The 15,757-nt window shown below is 41.7% G+C and overlaps 1 protein-coding gene across 7 annotated transcripts; it reads right to left on the bottom strand.

Annotated features, from left to right (window-relative positions):
• Positions 1–1,505: 1,505 nt before the first annotated feature.
• On the bottom strand, positions 1,506–15,534 carry si:ch211-221n20.8 (fibrillin-2). 7 transcript variants are annotated; one of them, XM_005479095.4, is made up of 22 exons: positions 15,052–15,528; positions 14,475–14,606; positions 14,316–14,382; positions 14,008–14,181; positions 13,555–13,680; positions 13,272–13,412; positions 12,969–13,094; positions 12,119–12,241; positions 11,821–11,943; positions 11,603–11,725; positions 9,933–10,055; positions 9,502–9,624; positions 9,006–9,131; positions 8,357–8,485; positions 8,154–8,246; positions 7,874–7,969; positions 6,855–6,950; positions 6,574–6,669; positions 4,878–4,979; positions 4,695–4,800; positions 2,606–2,722; positions 1,506–2,267 (listed from the first exon to the last, which is right to left on the bottom strand). In XM_005479095.4, exons 1-22 carry the CDS (start codon positions 15,142–15,144, stop codon positions 2,189–2,191), a joined length of 2,514 nt encoding a protein of 837 aa, XP_005479152.1. In that variant the 5' UTR covers positions 15,145–15,528; the 3' UTR covers positions 1,506–2,188. The 7 variants fall into 7 exon arrangements, 6 of the variants coding, with proteins under 6 accessions (XP_005479152.1, XP_005479151.1, XP_005479153.1 ...); XM_005479094.4 differs by having other exon boundaries at positions 14,008–14,184; positions 15,052–15,527; XM_005479096.4 differs by having other exon boundaries at positions 14,008–14,184; positions 15,036–15,526.
• Positions 15,535–15,757: the final 223 nt, after the last annotated feature.

Below are 15,757 nucleotides of genomic sequence, written 5' to 3'. Positions count from 1 at the left end.
GGTGCGGACGTTGCACCAAGAGAGCAGGGTGAGACTTCAGAGAGTAGTTAAGGCAGCGCAGAAGATCATCGGCTGCCCTCTCCCCTTCCTGATGGACATTTATACCTCCCGCTGCCTGAGCAGAACAACAAACATCATCAAGAACAGCTTCCACCCTGATTTTGACCTATTCAACCTTCCCTCAGGGAAGCGTTGCAGGTGCATCAGTACAAAGACTGACAGACTCAAGAACAGTTTCTTTCCAAAAGCCATAACCGCCCTCAACTCACACATGCACTGACAACACAGTTTCACCCCCCAAGGACTTCCTTCTATACACAGACTATGCAAACTACCATCATTACTGTGCAATATTTAATTTACATGCAATACCCCACACTGTAAATACAAAACCCTATTGATTTCTTTAATATTTTTATATAGCGCCACAGAAACTGCTGATGTGTATATAGTGCTGCAGAACTGTGCACCTTCCCGCCTCTTTTTTTCTACATGTCTGTACTGGGTAGGACTTGCTCTGAATCTCATTGTACATGTGTATGAATAGTGACAATAAAAGGCATTCTATTCTATTCTGTTCTTTTTTGTTGCATAGAAAAAGTCCTTGCTAAATTCATAAATGCTCTCACAAATGCCGATCCAGTTGAAGTTCTTGTGGATAATGTCAAATGTTAACTACTGTTAATGGAATATTTCAGTAATCATCACTTGCATCTGTGTGTAAACTTCCAAAACAAATCTTTTTTTGCAAGATTTGATCAAATATAAAAAAAACAATATAAAAAATATATTTAAAAAAACACAAACATTGACCATATTTAATGCCATACATTAGTGCCATACCATATTTAAAGCAGCTTCAGCTTGCTTTTGTTAGCAAGCTGAATCTGAATCTGCATGGAACAGAATAGAGCACAGACTTCTTGGATGAGCTGTTCCTTGCAGAAGGCTTTATTACTTGCCCTAATAGACACTAATAGGCACCAAGACCACAGTCGATAGGTCCAGTTCAATATTCGCAGAGGTCAAGCTTAGCAGGTGGCAATCAACCATGGGGGTCTGTGATGACCCAGCTGTCAGTCAAAGCACTCAGAGGCCAGCCGTGTCGCTTCAGTTCAGTTTGCAGGGATTCGTTTAAGCATAGATCTGTCCCGCCTCAGCAATTCAGTCAAGTTCAGGTCTCAACATCGACTAGGCCATTGCAACACCTTGATTCTTTCCTTTTATAGCCATTCTGTTATAGATTAGTGTCCTGTTGCATGACCCAGTTTCTGCCAAGCCTTATCTGTCAGACAGATAGCCTCACATTTGACTCTAAAATACTTTGGTACACACAGAAGTTGATGGTGAACGCCTCGTCTGGGTTTATGCCCTCTCCCCACTTTCCTCTGCTACACTTCACAGATATCCCCAAAAAATTATTGATTTAATTCTTTTTTTTAGGAGTTTTGATCAGTTAGGAGAATAAAACACATGCTTTCCTTTGTCAAAAGAAGGAGCAGTAATATAGGCAATAGTTTATTTTGAATTTGTCACTTTAGGCATGTTTTATGTCGCTATCATTGTTAATCTAGAGAAAAAACATGAGTAGAGCTCAAAACAAAAAACAGGCAGGATGTTAGCTATCTGAGTAGTAACCGAGCCACGGAGGCGACTGGGTTCGTTTGAATATACGTTCAAAACAAACATGTTGGGAAAATCATGATTTTCACTTTTTCAAGCTGATTAATGTTTTACAGGAATTTCAAACTAAACACTGAACTTGTGCTTATTTCATAAAAGGTTGATTATCAGTACTACAGTGATAACATGGCTTACAATAAAACTGCTGCTGTTATGAGATCTGTTCTGAGATGACTACAGAAATACTCAAAAACTGTCCCGTTCGAACATCTACTTAGCGTGCTTGTGTGAGAGTTCATCTTCAAATATTTCTTGTCTATATTTTTATTCCATCGCTGACATGATTTCATAGACATTATAAACCTTCTTAATGACAGAAGTGTATTTTCATTTCAACACAGGGGCTGACAATCAGGTAAGACTTCTCCCAGAGAAGCTGCAACACCCTCAGCACTTTACATACGATGTTACGTCAGTCCATTTCTATCTTCCTGTGTTGGCCAAACGATTGTCTGGAGGATGACATTTTCTTATGACAAACCACTTTCACTGTATCCAGCGCTGCTTATCTGCTCTTCCCCTGTGGACACTGGATTTTGTAGCCCACCCTGTAGGCCTGCAGGTATACACGTGCCTGGTTTATCCTGGAAACACAACCACAATCACACAACTGTGTAATATTGTATTCTAATCAAACTGGATTAACACAACCTTTAACATATGTTAAATAATTTGCACCTCTTAAATTCAGTCATGCCTCACTTTTCATTGCGTTATTGGAAACCCTTTAAAAATACCTTCATGGCTTACTTAATCCAGTTAAGGGCGAAAGTAATTACATAAAGAATAGCTGACAGTAAAGTTCTTGAAAGTTCATTTCTTTGACAGGAAATTAAACCATCTTGTGATTAGGAAAAACTGCAACTGCTGCCAGATACTTCATGAATTAGTGTTGGAGAATGCAGGAGGAAAAACAGCTAACCTGTATTTAGTACAAAGCTGAACTCCGAAGGGTCCACAGCGGTCAACGTAGCTTTCCCTAAATGCTTTCCTCACCCCTCGAGCCATACTCACTATTGTAGTGACCACTGGGCACGTCCTAGGACACAAATAAACACAAGACATGTACTGCAGTAAGTTGCTGTACCTAAACAACTGAGAACAACAGATGACCTCACATTTGACCCTAGAACACTTTGGTACACAGGGAAGTTTATGGTGAAATCGTCACCTCTGCACCACTGTGCTTGACAGTATCAGGTGTTTGTTCTGATATACTGTGATTGTTATGTCAAAAGTGGTGCATTATCGCCAAATATTTCCACTTTGAAATCGTCTGTCTAAAGGACATTGTTCCAAAAGTTTTCTGGTTTGTTCAGATGCAACTTTGCAAACCTAAGCCATGCTGCCATGTACTTTTTGAAGAAACACAGACATAAAGAGGAATACATTTCTCTCTATGTAAGAAATCCTTCTCATAAATTTTAAGGGCTTGAATAATCAGGCCCCATCTTATCTAAAGACCTTATAGTACCCGTATCACCCCATTAAAGCACCCAAGATGTAGCTCTTGGGATTGTTGCAATTTCTCTGAGAAATGCACAGACTGACCTCAGTATGAATTTCTATAACTCCTGGGAAGTTTGTGGCATTGTGTTAACACATGCCTGAATGCTCCAGACAAGCAAACTGCCAAATCTTCAGCTCTTATAGAGTTGGCAACGCTTGCTGTTAATCAAGGGCAATAGATTAACAGGACCAGGCTACTACTTTTTTATTTCTGTGTCCACAGAGTCCTGTGAAAACTTTCTTTTGCATATGATTTTAGTTTTGTCCTGTTGGTTTGTTGTGTTTATTACTGTTTAATTACTTCAAGGCACTGATTGATGCATTGGGGCTAATTTGCAAGCTAGTAAAACTCAAATTTTGGGATTTCTAATCCTCCCTGAGATTTCGATTTTGTTGTAATGCTGAGTTTTATATGGGGAGGTTTGTTTTTCCAAAAAGAATATTGATAATGTCGAATTATGAAATTTGCACCAGGTTCTGTTTGGACAAATTAGGTCCCCTAAAATTAATTAATTTTAGGTAAGATTAATATTTTGTTTGTAAAGGAAAATAGGGAGGTTCGACCAACAATGTAAATCATCTTGTACCACTTTGAGTGACAGAGTTTAACTGAAGCTAAACAACTCTTAAAGTTTGGGGGAAATGTTAATCTGAGATATTTAATATTGCCTGTGTGGAGGTGATTTGGTGGCATCAAGGCTGTAGCACAGACAAGCTGGAAGAGGACCCCATAACACTGGAGGATCCGCGTGACAGCAAACAGACCCAAACCCCAGGAAGGACACTAGCCAGCATAACCAGGGCACCAGGGCACACCCCCAGGATGACCCAGCCCCACGGGGCCCCCACCCGACCAAGTTAATGGCAAGGTTTGAGTACTGCCTCAGGTATTTTATTTATCTTTATTTATTTTTTAAGTCCAGCACAGAGTTAAAGTCTCTTCCTATTGTATGATGAGTTCTGTGCTGGGTGTCATCTTTATTGAGGTCAATTAAATAAGCAATTTTGAGGGGAATGTTTTCAATATAAATGCTGATAAGTACAAATCTTCTTCCTGGGTCTTTCTGTGATTGTAGTTTTGTGAGAGAAATTAATTCTGTTGTTATTCAAAATAGCAGCAGTGTTATAATTAGCTGCGAATATGTGGGGAAATTGCAGTGACTTTAATGCTGTACTTTTTGTGTCTGAGTTTCTTGGAGTAGACATGCATCTGACCATGGATTTATTAACTCTCTGAAAAGCCTTCAGTTGATACAATAATCTGTAGCAAGAGTACTGACAGGGACTAGAAAGAGAAACCAAATTTCTCTCATATGGCTTCTCTTCGTTGGCTCCCTGTTAAATCCAGAATTCAATTTAAAATCCTTCTCATAAAATACAAGGTCTTGAATAATCAGACCTCATCTTATCTAAAGACCTAATAGTACCATATCACCCCATTAAAGCACTTCACTCTGTGAGATATGTTGTGTATGGATGCTGTAGAAGTTATTGATACTCACAGTCTCTCACAGTGCAGGCCCGCAGTGCCCTCTGGACAGGTACAAGTGCTGTGGGGGCTGCATGTGCCTCCATGTTGACAAGGTGGCACACAGGGTGTAGTCACCGCTGCAGACACAGCACACAGGATCATCTTTTGTACACGTACTGTATATGTACACATTATTCCGCACTCATGGACTAACCTTGTTCACAGAGCTCTCCAGTGAAACCTTTGGTACAGCGGCACCGGTTGAGGCCCACACACACGCCACCATTTTTGCAAGGTTTCTGGCACACAACAGGCTCTGATCAAGACAGAAAAAAAAGAATGCATAAATCCAAACACATTAAGTCTTCTTACTAAACTTGGAGCATAGATTATTTAGAGTATTTGGACAGTTATAAATTACACAATGAGCAGAACATACATTTATCAACAACAGTGTAAGAACAAAAAGCTGGACGGTGTTTCCGCTTATAAGTATGGAGCAACTTCTTCTGTGTGTTCTTGTAGGAATGAATATGTGACTATAGCCAAAGGGATGTAATTGTCACGGGAAGCGGATCAGAATCAGGTGCAGACTGAAAGTCACAAGTTAACAGTTCTTCATTCACACAAAAACACCAGGTGCAGAATATATACAGGTGGTGATAAGCCAGAGATCTATGGGAAGGTTCAGGGAAGGGAAACAGGTCCTTCTCACTCGTACGCCAAATCACTGCTCCACACGCTCAACTCGCTCGCTCTGCTCGGGAAATCCCACACACACGCCACTCCAAACTGCCAACATCCACGCTCAATGTTCCAAAGTTCGGGGTAACAGGGCAGGTCCGGAGAATCTATTTACAGGAAGACGAAAGTAACGAATAGGAAAACACACGAAGAAACTAGAACCCACATGTCAAACTCAATAGTCTAACGACGTGGAGCTTAGAGCCTCTGCCTTAAGAAGTGGCCAAGGAACATGATGATGAATCACCGGCGCGTGATTAGAAGCAGGTGCGTGGGACAAAAGCAGAAGCTCGCAGTGAGCTCCACCCAGGCAGAGCGATGAGAGAAAGAGAGCAAAACCAAAACACATGTAGCCTTGCAGGGCCGGCCGGGCAGGGACCGTGACAGTAATGACATTAATTCTCTTTCCACTTAAAAACACTGTTACTGATTAGAGAAATAAAAGCTCCAGATGAAAGTCTGGACATTAGAAACATGTTGATTATGAAGCTATGCACTGGCAGACACCATAGCATGTTGTGATTGCAGGGCTTAGCTCTACACCACTGACACAGAAGAAAAATGTGCAGATTTTCAATAATTACTGAATATGCTCTGAAATGCCAGGTGACAAAACAGGATGGAACATTAAACACTGCATATTTGTCGGTGTCTGGTTTCAAATATAAGAGAAAGAGTCCAGAAATATGTCAAATGATTGCTTCTCTCCACCCATAAGCACATTAGAATAAAAGACATTATCTCATCTTATTTGGTCAACAACAACAACAACAACGATAGAGTAGTGCAACAATGGAAACAAACAGCAAGCAACAGGGAGAAGAAGAAACCATGGGAAACCTTGCTGCATCCACAGGTGTCAACATCTAATTTCACATCCAATATCACACTTTGAAGGCCTTCGGGCCTTTAGCAGGATAAAGCCTCCTGCTGCACAGAAGCAAATCAAACTCACTGCATAGAGCAAAGTCATCCGAAGACATGAGAAGCTTTATATTACCTTTTTTTTTTTTAAATAAACATAAGTGGTTGTTAAAATTACATCCATGATAATTTGTAATTTACTGTGTAAACATGGTTTAATCATATTTTTTGAGTCTGAATATATTTTAATTATACAGCAAAAGCTACACAGAGATACAGTAACACAGAATGACTGATCTCACCTATCTGGCATCGAGCTCCTTGCCATCCACCAACACATGTGCATTTGTTGACGTCCACACATCTTCCCCCATTTTGACAGGCAGGAGTGCAAAGGGCTACAAAAAGCAAAATGATGTAGTAACACACAGTCTGTGCAGAAAAATGTGTTCATGCTTTTTTTGTTTTTCTGCCATACTATAGCCCATATTTTACCAGAAACAGTTTGGAGGCAGGTGGACGGGTAAATCTCAGTGGTGCCAACACACCTGGGATAATTCATTTATTGTATTATGTTACTCACGCAAGAGGCACTGGGGGCCAGTGTAGTCAGAGGGACACTGGCAGGTATCAGGTCCCACACAGCGACCCCCGTTAGCACAAGGCAACTCACACACAGCTGAGAAAGGGGAAGAGACATGAAGAAAAGTCAAAGTGTTACGGCTGCGGCCATATGACCACTGTGTGCTGTCTTGTTCTGTCTCTCTACTGTGTTTTAGACTCTTTGCAGGTCCATCCTCTAATGAAGAGTAGCGAGCGGCTGATTGGCCCGTGGAACACGTGCCCACGTTCAAAAGCCGCTCTGACAGCTCCGGGGAGAGAGAGAGAGAGAAGCGAGCGAGCGGTTTGACAGCCGACGCGGTCCTGGCCCTGGTTTCCAGCTTATACCTTTTGTTGTGTATTTGTGTGAGCGTGTTCGGTGAGAGCAGCTCCTAGTGTGTTAACTTAGTGCTTAGGCACTTATAGGCTGAAGCAGAAGGGGTGAGCCGCCTTTTTCTTTGGAACAGTTTTCTCCTGTTTTCCGGGTTAGGGAGCGAGGGTTAGTATTGTCATTTGTTTGTTTTATTTCTTTCATAGGGTTTAGTTAGTTTTCTCTGGTGGGATTTAGTTGGTTTTGTTTATTGTTTTGGCCTGGGTTCACCCTGGAGCTATGCTTCATCACCTTTAATAAAATCACTTTTTTACTCACAACTGGTTTTTGGATGTTTGGCTTGGGAACCAGGGCGGGTATTTGTCTCTCTCTCTTCCAACCTTTATGTGCGTCTCCACCCGCCTAGACTGGGGGCGTAACACAAAGCTAACAATCAAATCCAGAAGAAAACGGCATTGTGACACACACGTCACCTGTGCACATGCATTTATACATGCATGGATATATGTCAGCCTCTGTGTTAAAAGCATTTTCTGGGCAACACATTGATGTAAACAGTGCTTCTCTAAACACTGTCCACTCTTTTTATTTGATGTAACACCTGTCCCTCTCTTTTCACAGTCATGCCTCAGCCAAGTGGGAGTGTTTAATGATCCCCAAAGGCAGTGTACCTGTGTGGCAGCCTGCTCCTGTCCAGCCACGAGGACACAAACACTCGTTCCAGCGCATACAGGTACCTCCATGAGCGCAGGGCGGGGAGCACATGGCTGAAACATGCAACGAAAAGGGCTATAATACTCCTCTTTGCATTAAAACCTTATTCTAACCTCAAAGGACACCAAAAGTGCACAAAAAAGAGACACAAATTAACTTTAATTTAATCTGCACAGTCTATATTCCTGTGAAAAAACATTTTAATTATATATATGCTATGTGTAACGTTTATTGTACCTGAGCAGCCCACTCCAGGATAGCCTGGAGGACAGTCGCAAATGTTCGGGGCAACACACACTCCATAGTTCTGACAAGGGGGGTCGCACACAGCTGGAAAGGCAGAGAGGCTAATAAAGATAAGTGAAGGAATTGAAATAAATCTATTTTTAGATTTTTAAAAAGTCCTTAACACTACATAAGATGTATTATGTTTGACTCACGCTGACACTTGGTGGGGTCATCTTTTCTAATTATATAGCCTTCCTTGCAGGTGCAGTTAAACCCACCAGGATGGTTCACACACAGCTGCTCGCAGCCTCCATTAGTGAAGTCTTCACACTCGTTCACATCTCATGACAGAAGACAGAAGGAGGGCAATTAAACATTAAACCTACATGACAGTTGCTTAATTTATGGTTGGCTAAGGCATGCCCGCCATGTATTCATTCAAGGGAGTCATTAGTCCATAACAGACTATCAAACTATCAAATTTCCTTTTTTATGAATAGCTTCATGAAAAGAAATCACATGGCGAATGCAACGCAAATGAGAAGCCGATCTAATCTCTGAAAGCCTCTCTGGCTCTTCAGCCTTTTTGTTAATCAATCTTAAAGACTACAACAATAAATTGCTGTCTGGATAATCTACACTCATCGGCCACTTTTGCTAGTTTTGCTTCGACTTTTTTTTTCGTGTGGCAGAAACGGGCTTCCATACATAACAGTAGCTTTGCCATCAAACAAAGAAGACCAAGACATACAGAAATATTAAATATTCCGCTTAATTTACAGAGCGAAACGTTGAAGCCGATCAAGAGTAAACAAAAAGTAATGTAGTAATAAAGTGCTGGCAGTGAACATGAACTCTCACCCACACAGCTCCTCGCGTCTTCATCCAGTTGCCAGCCAGCTTGACAGCTGCACTGAACATGGCCCTCAGCCCTTACAGTGCACATATGGTCACAACCACCATTTCTCAGCTTACAGGATGTAGCATCTTTTTGGGTAAAATAATAATAATAATTTTTAGCTTGGTACACAGAAATACTGAACATTAAAGGAGACTCGTAAAATGAGTGAACTCGCTATTTCAGCTTCTAAATTGTGAAATTTGGTGCTATGCTTCTTCTTTTTGATAGAAGAAGCAATGTTTCCAGGTTTTGGACTGCTGATCAGAAGGAAAGAAATATATTCAGCTGTGTCATGTCACGCTGAAAGATTTGATCTTGACGAAAAATCTGTGATAAAACCCCAGGACAGGAGTTCTTAATAAGATTTTTTTATTCAGATTTGAAAGAAGTGCCTACCTTCTGTTTTTTTTTAATAATTATATATTTTTGTACACAAAAGACTGTAATCAAACTTACTCCTGCAGTTTAGGTTGTCTATGTCTAACAGCAGAGGAGGGGGGCAGTGGCAAGTATGTCCCCCTGGAGAATTAGTGCAGGTGTGGGAACAGCCGCCATTCTGGAGTTTACATTCATCGATGTCTATGCATACAAACCCACACACAGAAACACACAGATCATAAACATCATTTTTGGACATCTCTCTCTTATGCATGCAACAGATTCCTCACAGTCTGGTTTTCTCATCTCACTAATTCTCCAAAATGTGCCCTCAGGACAACTATTTCCAGAATGTCTGCACAGAAAATATGCACAAAAAAACAGAATCACATGCACCAAAATAATTAAGAGATAAGACATATTCATGGCAGATTCCTACTGATGCTTGGCATGTTTAAATGACTGAAAATGATTGGGTAAACAGCAGTGAGTGTTTAAGAGGGACTGACCCACGCAGGTGTGGCCATCAATGTGCAGCTGGTAGCCGGGTCTGCAGGAGCAGTGGAAAGAGCCCTGAGTATTGATGCAAATGTGCTCGCAAGTCCCATTTACTGCCACGCACTCATCCACATCTGGAGAGATCAGCAACATTTAGATTACTCTTGTGCCATGGCAAAACATGAAATACATTCTGCACAAGGACTCATTTAGACTTTTGAAACATTTGAAATTCTATAAGCACAAAATTGCACAAACCTGGAATACCAGCTAAGTGCAGAGTGACTGAATGGAGAGAGCAACAATGCCTATGTCTTTTGAGAATGATGCAGAAGCCCACAGAGATGATCTTTGCTGCCCTCTGTTGACTAGCCGCACTATGACTTGACCTTATAACCTCCTCTCTATTTCAATGCAAATTTGGGATTATTAGAAAGAAGAAATACAGCAGCTGTGTTTAGGTTTCAATTTAACTGGTTACTGTGTGTAACTGATGAAAATGAAGAGGACAGTTACATTTTAACTACTGTACTGCCCATCTGATTGGCTGGTATGGTGTGTGGTGCAGTACATTTTAGACTGCAGTTTGTTTTACTTCACTCATCAATAATAAAGGCAGTTTAAAGGTCTCACAGCCATGCACTGTGAGATTTTAGCAGTTTCATACATTTACTGCAAGCAAAACTATGATGCAAGTACCTAATAAAAATGTGTATGACATCAGATTTGACATATACAGACTGTGCAACAATAACAATAACAATAACAATAATAATAATAATAATAATAATAATAATAATAACAGAGGTCTTGATCCATAGCTGTAGTTCCTTATCTATTCTGCTGCCGTTCCCGTTTGTTTCACTTAATCTGTTTGGTTTGGACGGTGTTATGTCATCAGCCAGAGGTCATCCTAAATTTCTGAATTTTGTCCTGGACTACTTTTGGTCGCAATAACATTAAAATAAACTCCTCTGACAGTAGCAAAGCCCACATTTTAGAGTTAATGCAAACAATATACCCAATACTTGGATTATATGGAGCTTTAGAGAATAAGCAGAGGGGAACAGGTAGACACAATCATGTGGCAAATAAAATTTTCACATGACTCTATGCAGTCAAGTGAAAAAGTAAGCACACCCCATTATTCAGCAGCTTGTAGAACCACTGTTAGCAGCAATAACTTGATTTCAGCACCTCAATTCTCTCCTTTTCTCTCCATTGTTGTAGGCTTGCTGTTCTGCTGGGAATCATTTCCCTGTTTCATGACCAAGCCAAGCTTTAGCTGTGAGGTCGACTCGATGACTGAAAGGTGCCCAGGTCCTGCGGCTGCAAAACAAGCCTAAATCATCAACTCACTTATACCAACTGTCAAGCACCATCCACCATGGTGCTTGACAGAAATGTGGCACTGTGCATTACGGAGTAACATCCTAGGAACTAGCTAGTATTTACATTAAGGGTGTGCTTACTTTTTCACTAGATCCACAAAACAGTCGAATATGATTATTTATAGAACACATTTCACAATAATAAAAGTTGTACAACTGTTAACCCACAGAAAGAAGCAAGAAGCCTATTTTCTAAAATGTCAAACTACTTTTTTTTTAAAGAAACATAAGAAAAAGTCATGCTTACTCATGCCTACTTTAATAACATCCTACTACAGCCTGCCTTTTACCTGTGCAGCTGTGTCCGTCCGGGTCCAGCTGGTAACCCGAGGCACACTGGCAGCTGTAGCTTCCTGGCTCATTGGTGCAGTTGTGTTCACAGTGACCATTGTTCACAACACACTCATCAATGTCTGTAAACAAACACATGTAATGCTCGTACAGAGAAAGTAATGCTTGCATGATACAAGTGGGTAACAACAAACAAACACACACACCCCTTACCCACCAAAACAAGAGTGTCCATCGCCGTTGAAGCCCTGGTAACACTGACAGAAATATGACCCGATGATGTTACCGCACCGAGCGTTGGCGTCACACGTGTGACCACCAGATACACACTCATTCTCATCTGAAGACAGACAGAGAGCTAGTTCATTTCTATTCAGTAAAGCTTATACTACCACTTGGGATAATTTTAATGGAAGGGATAACAGCAAGCATTAAAACACGCGCACACAAGGAAGCTGACCCCGTCCACAGGAAACAGAGTTTTCCACGGAGGGACGTCAGCACTAATTGCTTACCTTCACAGTGTGTGCCGTTTCCCCGGTAACCCGGTCGACAAACACACTTGTAGCTCCCAAGCGTGTTCTCACATACACTCCGACCATCACACACCGCGGGACTCTCTATACATTCATCCACATCTGGGACAGAGACAAAAGGACAGAATAATTTAGTGACATATGGATCCAACATATGACTTCTTCTTCTATGCATTGTTGACACAATTTGCAATTAGAAATTATATCATCTAGAGAAAAGGAAATTTAATTCCTGCAAAGCACTTCCTTAATTTACTGGAAAGCAACAAAGGTACGAAGTCATTTTCATGTCAACAACCTTGTTTTAAATAACTGTCACTGAACCACTTTGGGAAGCTGTGGTAATAGATTACTTCTTTTTCTTCTTTTAATTCCCCTTTAGTCCATTTAACATTGTTACTTTCTGACAGTAGTGGTAAAATCATAGTACCTAATCAAACACAGCGCAGATGTTACTATGAAAATTTCAGCCATGAAAAGCAGGCACAGGAGGCACATCACACCTTGGCACACAGAGTAGCCTGGGCACACAGGACGTGCTGGAGGACCAGGGGTGCAAAGAAGTCGAAAAGAAAGAGAACAGACTTTTTTTTTTTCTTACAGAAAAAAAGAGGAAATCAGCCCTTAACGTTAGGGTGAAAGAGGGACAGGAGCATATGTAAGCAGGCAAAGCAGCAGAATGAAGCTGTATCTTGCTGCAAAGCATTTCTTTCTGTCAGACAAAGTTCTTACTTTGCAGAAACTCAAACGAAGTATGTTAAAAATTCAAAACACCAGATCAAATCTGGACATCAGCCTTTTTCAGTCGTGGTGATGTTTAATGATTTACCGACACAAGCAGAAGTCTCTGCTCTGAAGCCCAGCTGGCACTGGCATGAAAAGCTGCCAGGAGTGTTAACGCACACATTTCCCAGCTCGCGGCGACACAGCTCCTCAAAGCCGCACTCATCCACATCTACAGGGGAGTAACACCAATAAATTGTAAGAAAAATGGCCAAGTTTAACAGATGCAAACATTTAAATCATCCCGGGTTATGATGTAGTGTGTCAGCCTGTATTTTATGCTGTTATACGTTTGGATGTACATGCATATTTTATCAAAACGCACACCAGACTTCAACATTAACCTCACCTACACAGCCTCGCCCATTTGTAGTCATCACATATCCCTCAGGGCACGAACAGGTGAAGGAGCCAGGTGTGTTTTTGCACTCAGCCTCGCCTTGACAGGCTTGCAGGCCTGTCACAGCGGCCAAAGCGCACTCGTCAACATCTGCAAGACCCGTAAGAAACACGTAAATTATGATCGTACTAAAGAGGCTCTGTGAAAAATTTCTGAAAACCTGCATCGGACATTTCTTTTTTCCCCACAAACACACACACAAATAGATAGACACACACAGAGGTTGACGAACCCTGGCACCCCTCAGAACCCATCAGGTAACCACGGAGACAGCTACACGAGTAAGAGCCGGGGTTATTAATGCAGCTGGCATGGAGGCCACATGGTCCTGGTCTCTCTCCTTCGCACTCATCAACATCTGTCCAACAGAGATAATACGCTTAATCTAACTCAGACACCTGCAGTTTTACATGGTGCTGTCAAGCTGACAAAAAATATATGAATAATATATAACACAGCGCTGAAATATTAAATGCTAAAGTTTTGTAAATAAATTATACTGCAGTTAGATCAACTGGTAGCTTGTTTCTCGTCACTCACGCTTCTGAAAATTTGCGCAGTACAGTTAAAAGTTTAAACACAACCGTGACACAGATTAATATTTTCCAAAACGGAGTATTTTTTTTTTTTTTTGTGATATTCCAATTCTACGAAAAGCACTTTCCCAGTTTTGATGACTTCTCACCTTTACACTCGGCTGCTCCTCCCAAGGTGAAGCCCTTGGGGCAAGTACAGTTGTCACCATCCTTTACCATGATGGATGGACAGATGCAGACATTGCTGCTCTCATGCATCAGCTGGTTTCCTGGACACTGTGGAGCAAGGCTAGAGTTTGGGGAAGTTGTGGTAGTCAAAGGAGCTGCTAATGCAAAGAAAAAGAGGGAGCTGCTGAAAGGATGGTGCAAAATGCTGAAATGTAAGACAGAGCACAACAAAAGAGAGAAAAAATAAACACAACAAAAGTCAAAATGACCAAAAAAACAAAAAACTCACAGGTTGTAGGTGTGTGGCTTGGTGTTGGTTCACTGACATTTCTGAGTGCACTCTCGTTCACCTGGGTCTGCAGCAGGAAAAGGCAACAAGCTGAGACTTATTTATAGTCTGATGCTGTCAGACTAACATACATGTAAGAAGCTTTCCTAAACCACTCGCCTGGCTCTTAGTGAACACTGTGTGTTTCACTACTTCGTTGTCATTTTCCTCAGGGCTGCTCAGAGGTTCAGCCATGGACATCAGCAGCAGGCCTGCTGACAGGAGAGTCCAGAGGTGAGCCATCACCTGAATCTGTGTGGAGAGGAAGAGGAGAAGATGAGGTTACATCAACAAACCAGAGTTTAAAAATAGATAAAATGGCACAGAGCATTTCATAGTTACTGTAAAGGTGCTCACCTTTATATTGAAAACACAGAGGCACACAGACACACAGTGCGTGTCCGGGCAGGCAAAACAACAGCACGAGGGGGGAAAGAGCACTCTGTTATTAAGTTAACCCCCAAGGCTGTCTGCACTGAACAAAAGACTTGCACCAACTGCAGTTTCACCTATAAATCACACTGAAATGTGTCTAATATAAGTGAGAAGATAAGATTTGGCAGCATCTGTATTATCCTGAAACTCTTTGCGAGAACAGCTAATAGAAGGCGATAAAAACAAACTGTTTCTGTGAGTTGGTGCGAAGCAAAAGATGCGTAGAAGTCGCATAAATCGACGTACCTGGGTTTAGACTTACTCTCACGTAGAGGGCTCGGGAACACTGAGATTTCCAGATGCCACAAAGCGATCCGGTTCTACAGTGTATCTTCTCCAGAGACGAGGCGCTCATGCAGGCGCACGCCAGCTATGCCAAGAGTAGGGGGGCTGTACGATCCTGCAGTGACTCCACATCCTGTCCCGGAGCTCTGCACTTCCCATTCCACAAATCCCAAATCACCGCAAACAGGCAGCAAAAGGCTGGCCTGGAGGCTGTGTCTAGGTGGCCCTGCTTTAAACCCTGGCGTGGATATCATAAACAAGCCCCGGAACACGGGAGGCCAAATCCTTTCAGCTCAGCTTCCCTGGGCAGTTCATACAAACACGCCAACGTAGAATCAAACTGATGAGAGCGAAAGATGAAAGCTCACCTTTGGTTTAGAAATAGTTCTGTGGTAACTTGGGACTGTGATAAGTGGGGTTCTCGACAAGGGGTCTAATCGTTTGGCTTAACTGTAAGAAATACCCCCTACAGGGCATTCCACGCAGGCCACTGCACCCTGCATCTTACAGGAGAGTGAGGCACAGTCCCCCCCCCTTTGAAAAAAAACCTTTTCCTTCAGGACATTGAGTGAAAAAAAGCCTCACAAATCACAGTTCTCTGAATTTCACTGACTCATTGTTATTTTTCCCATAAAGCGTTTTTTCTTTTCTTTTTTTTCTGCGCACATTTCAGTCACAGCTTT

This window comes from Oreochromis niloticus, linkage group LG23, assembly GCF_001858045.2.
Source record: "Oreochromis niloticus isolate F11D_XX linkage group LG23, O_niloticus_UMD_NMBU, whole genome shotgun sequence".
In the NCBI taxonomy this organism is placed as follows: domain Eukaryota; kingdom Metazoa; phylum Chordata; class Actinopteri; order Cichliformes; family Cichlidae; genus Oreochromis; species Oreochromis niloticus.
Note: the sequence above shows the minus strand (reverse complement) of the source record. Positions and strands in the feature narration are given on the sequence as shown.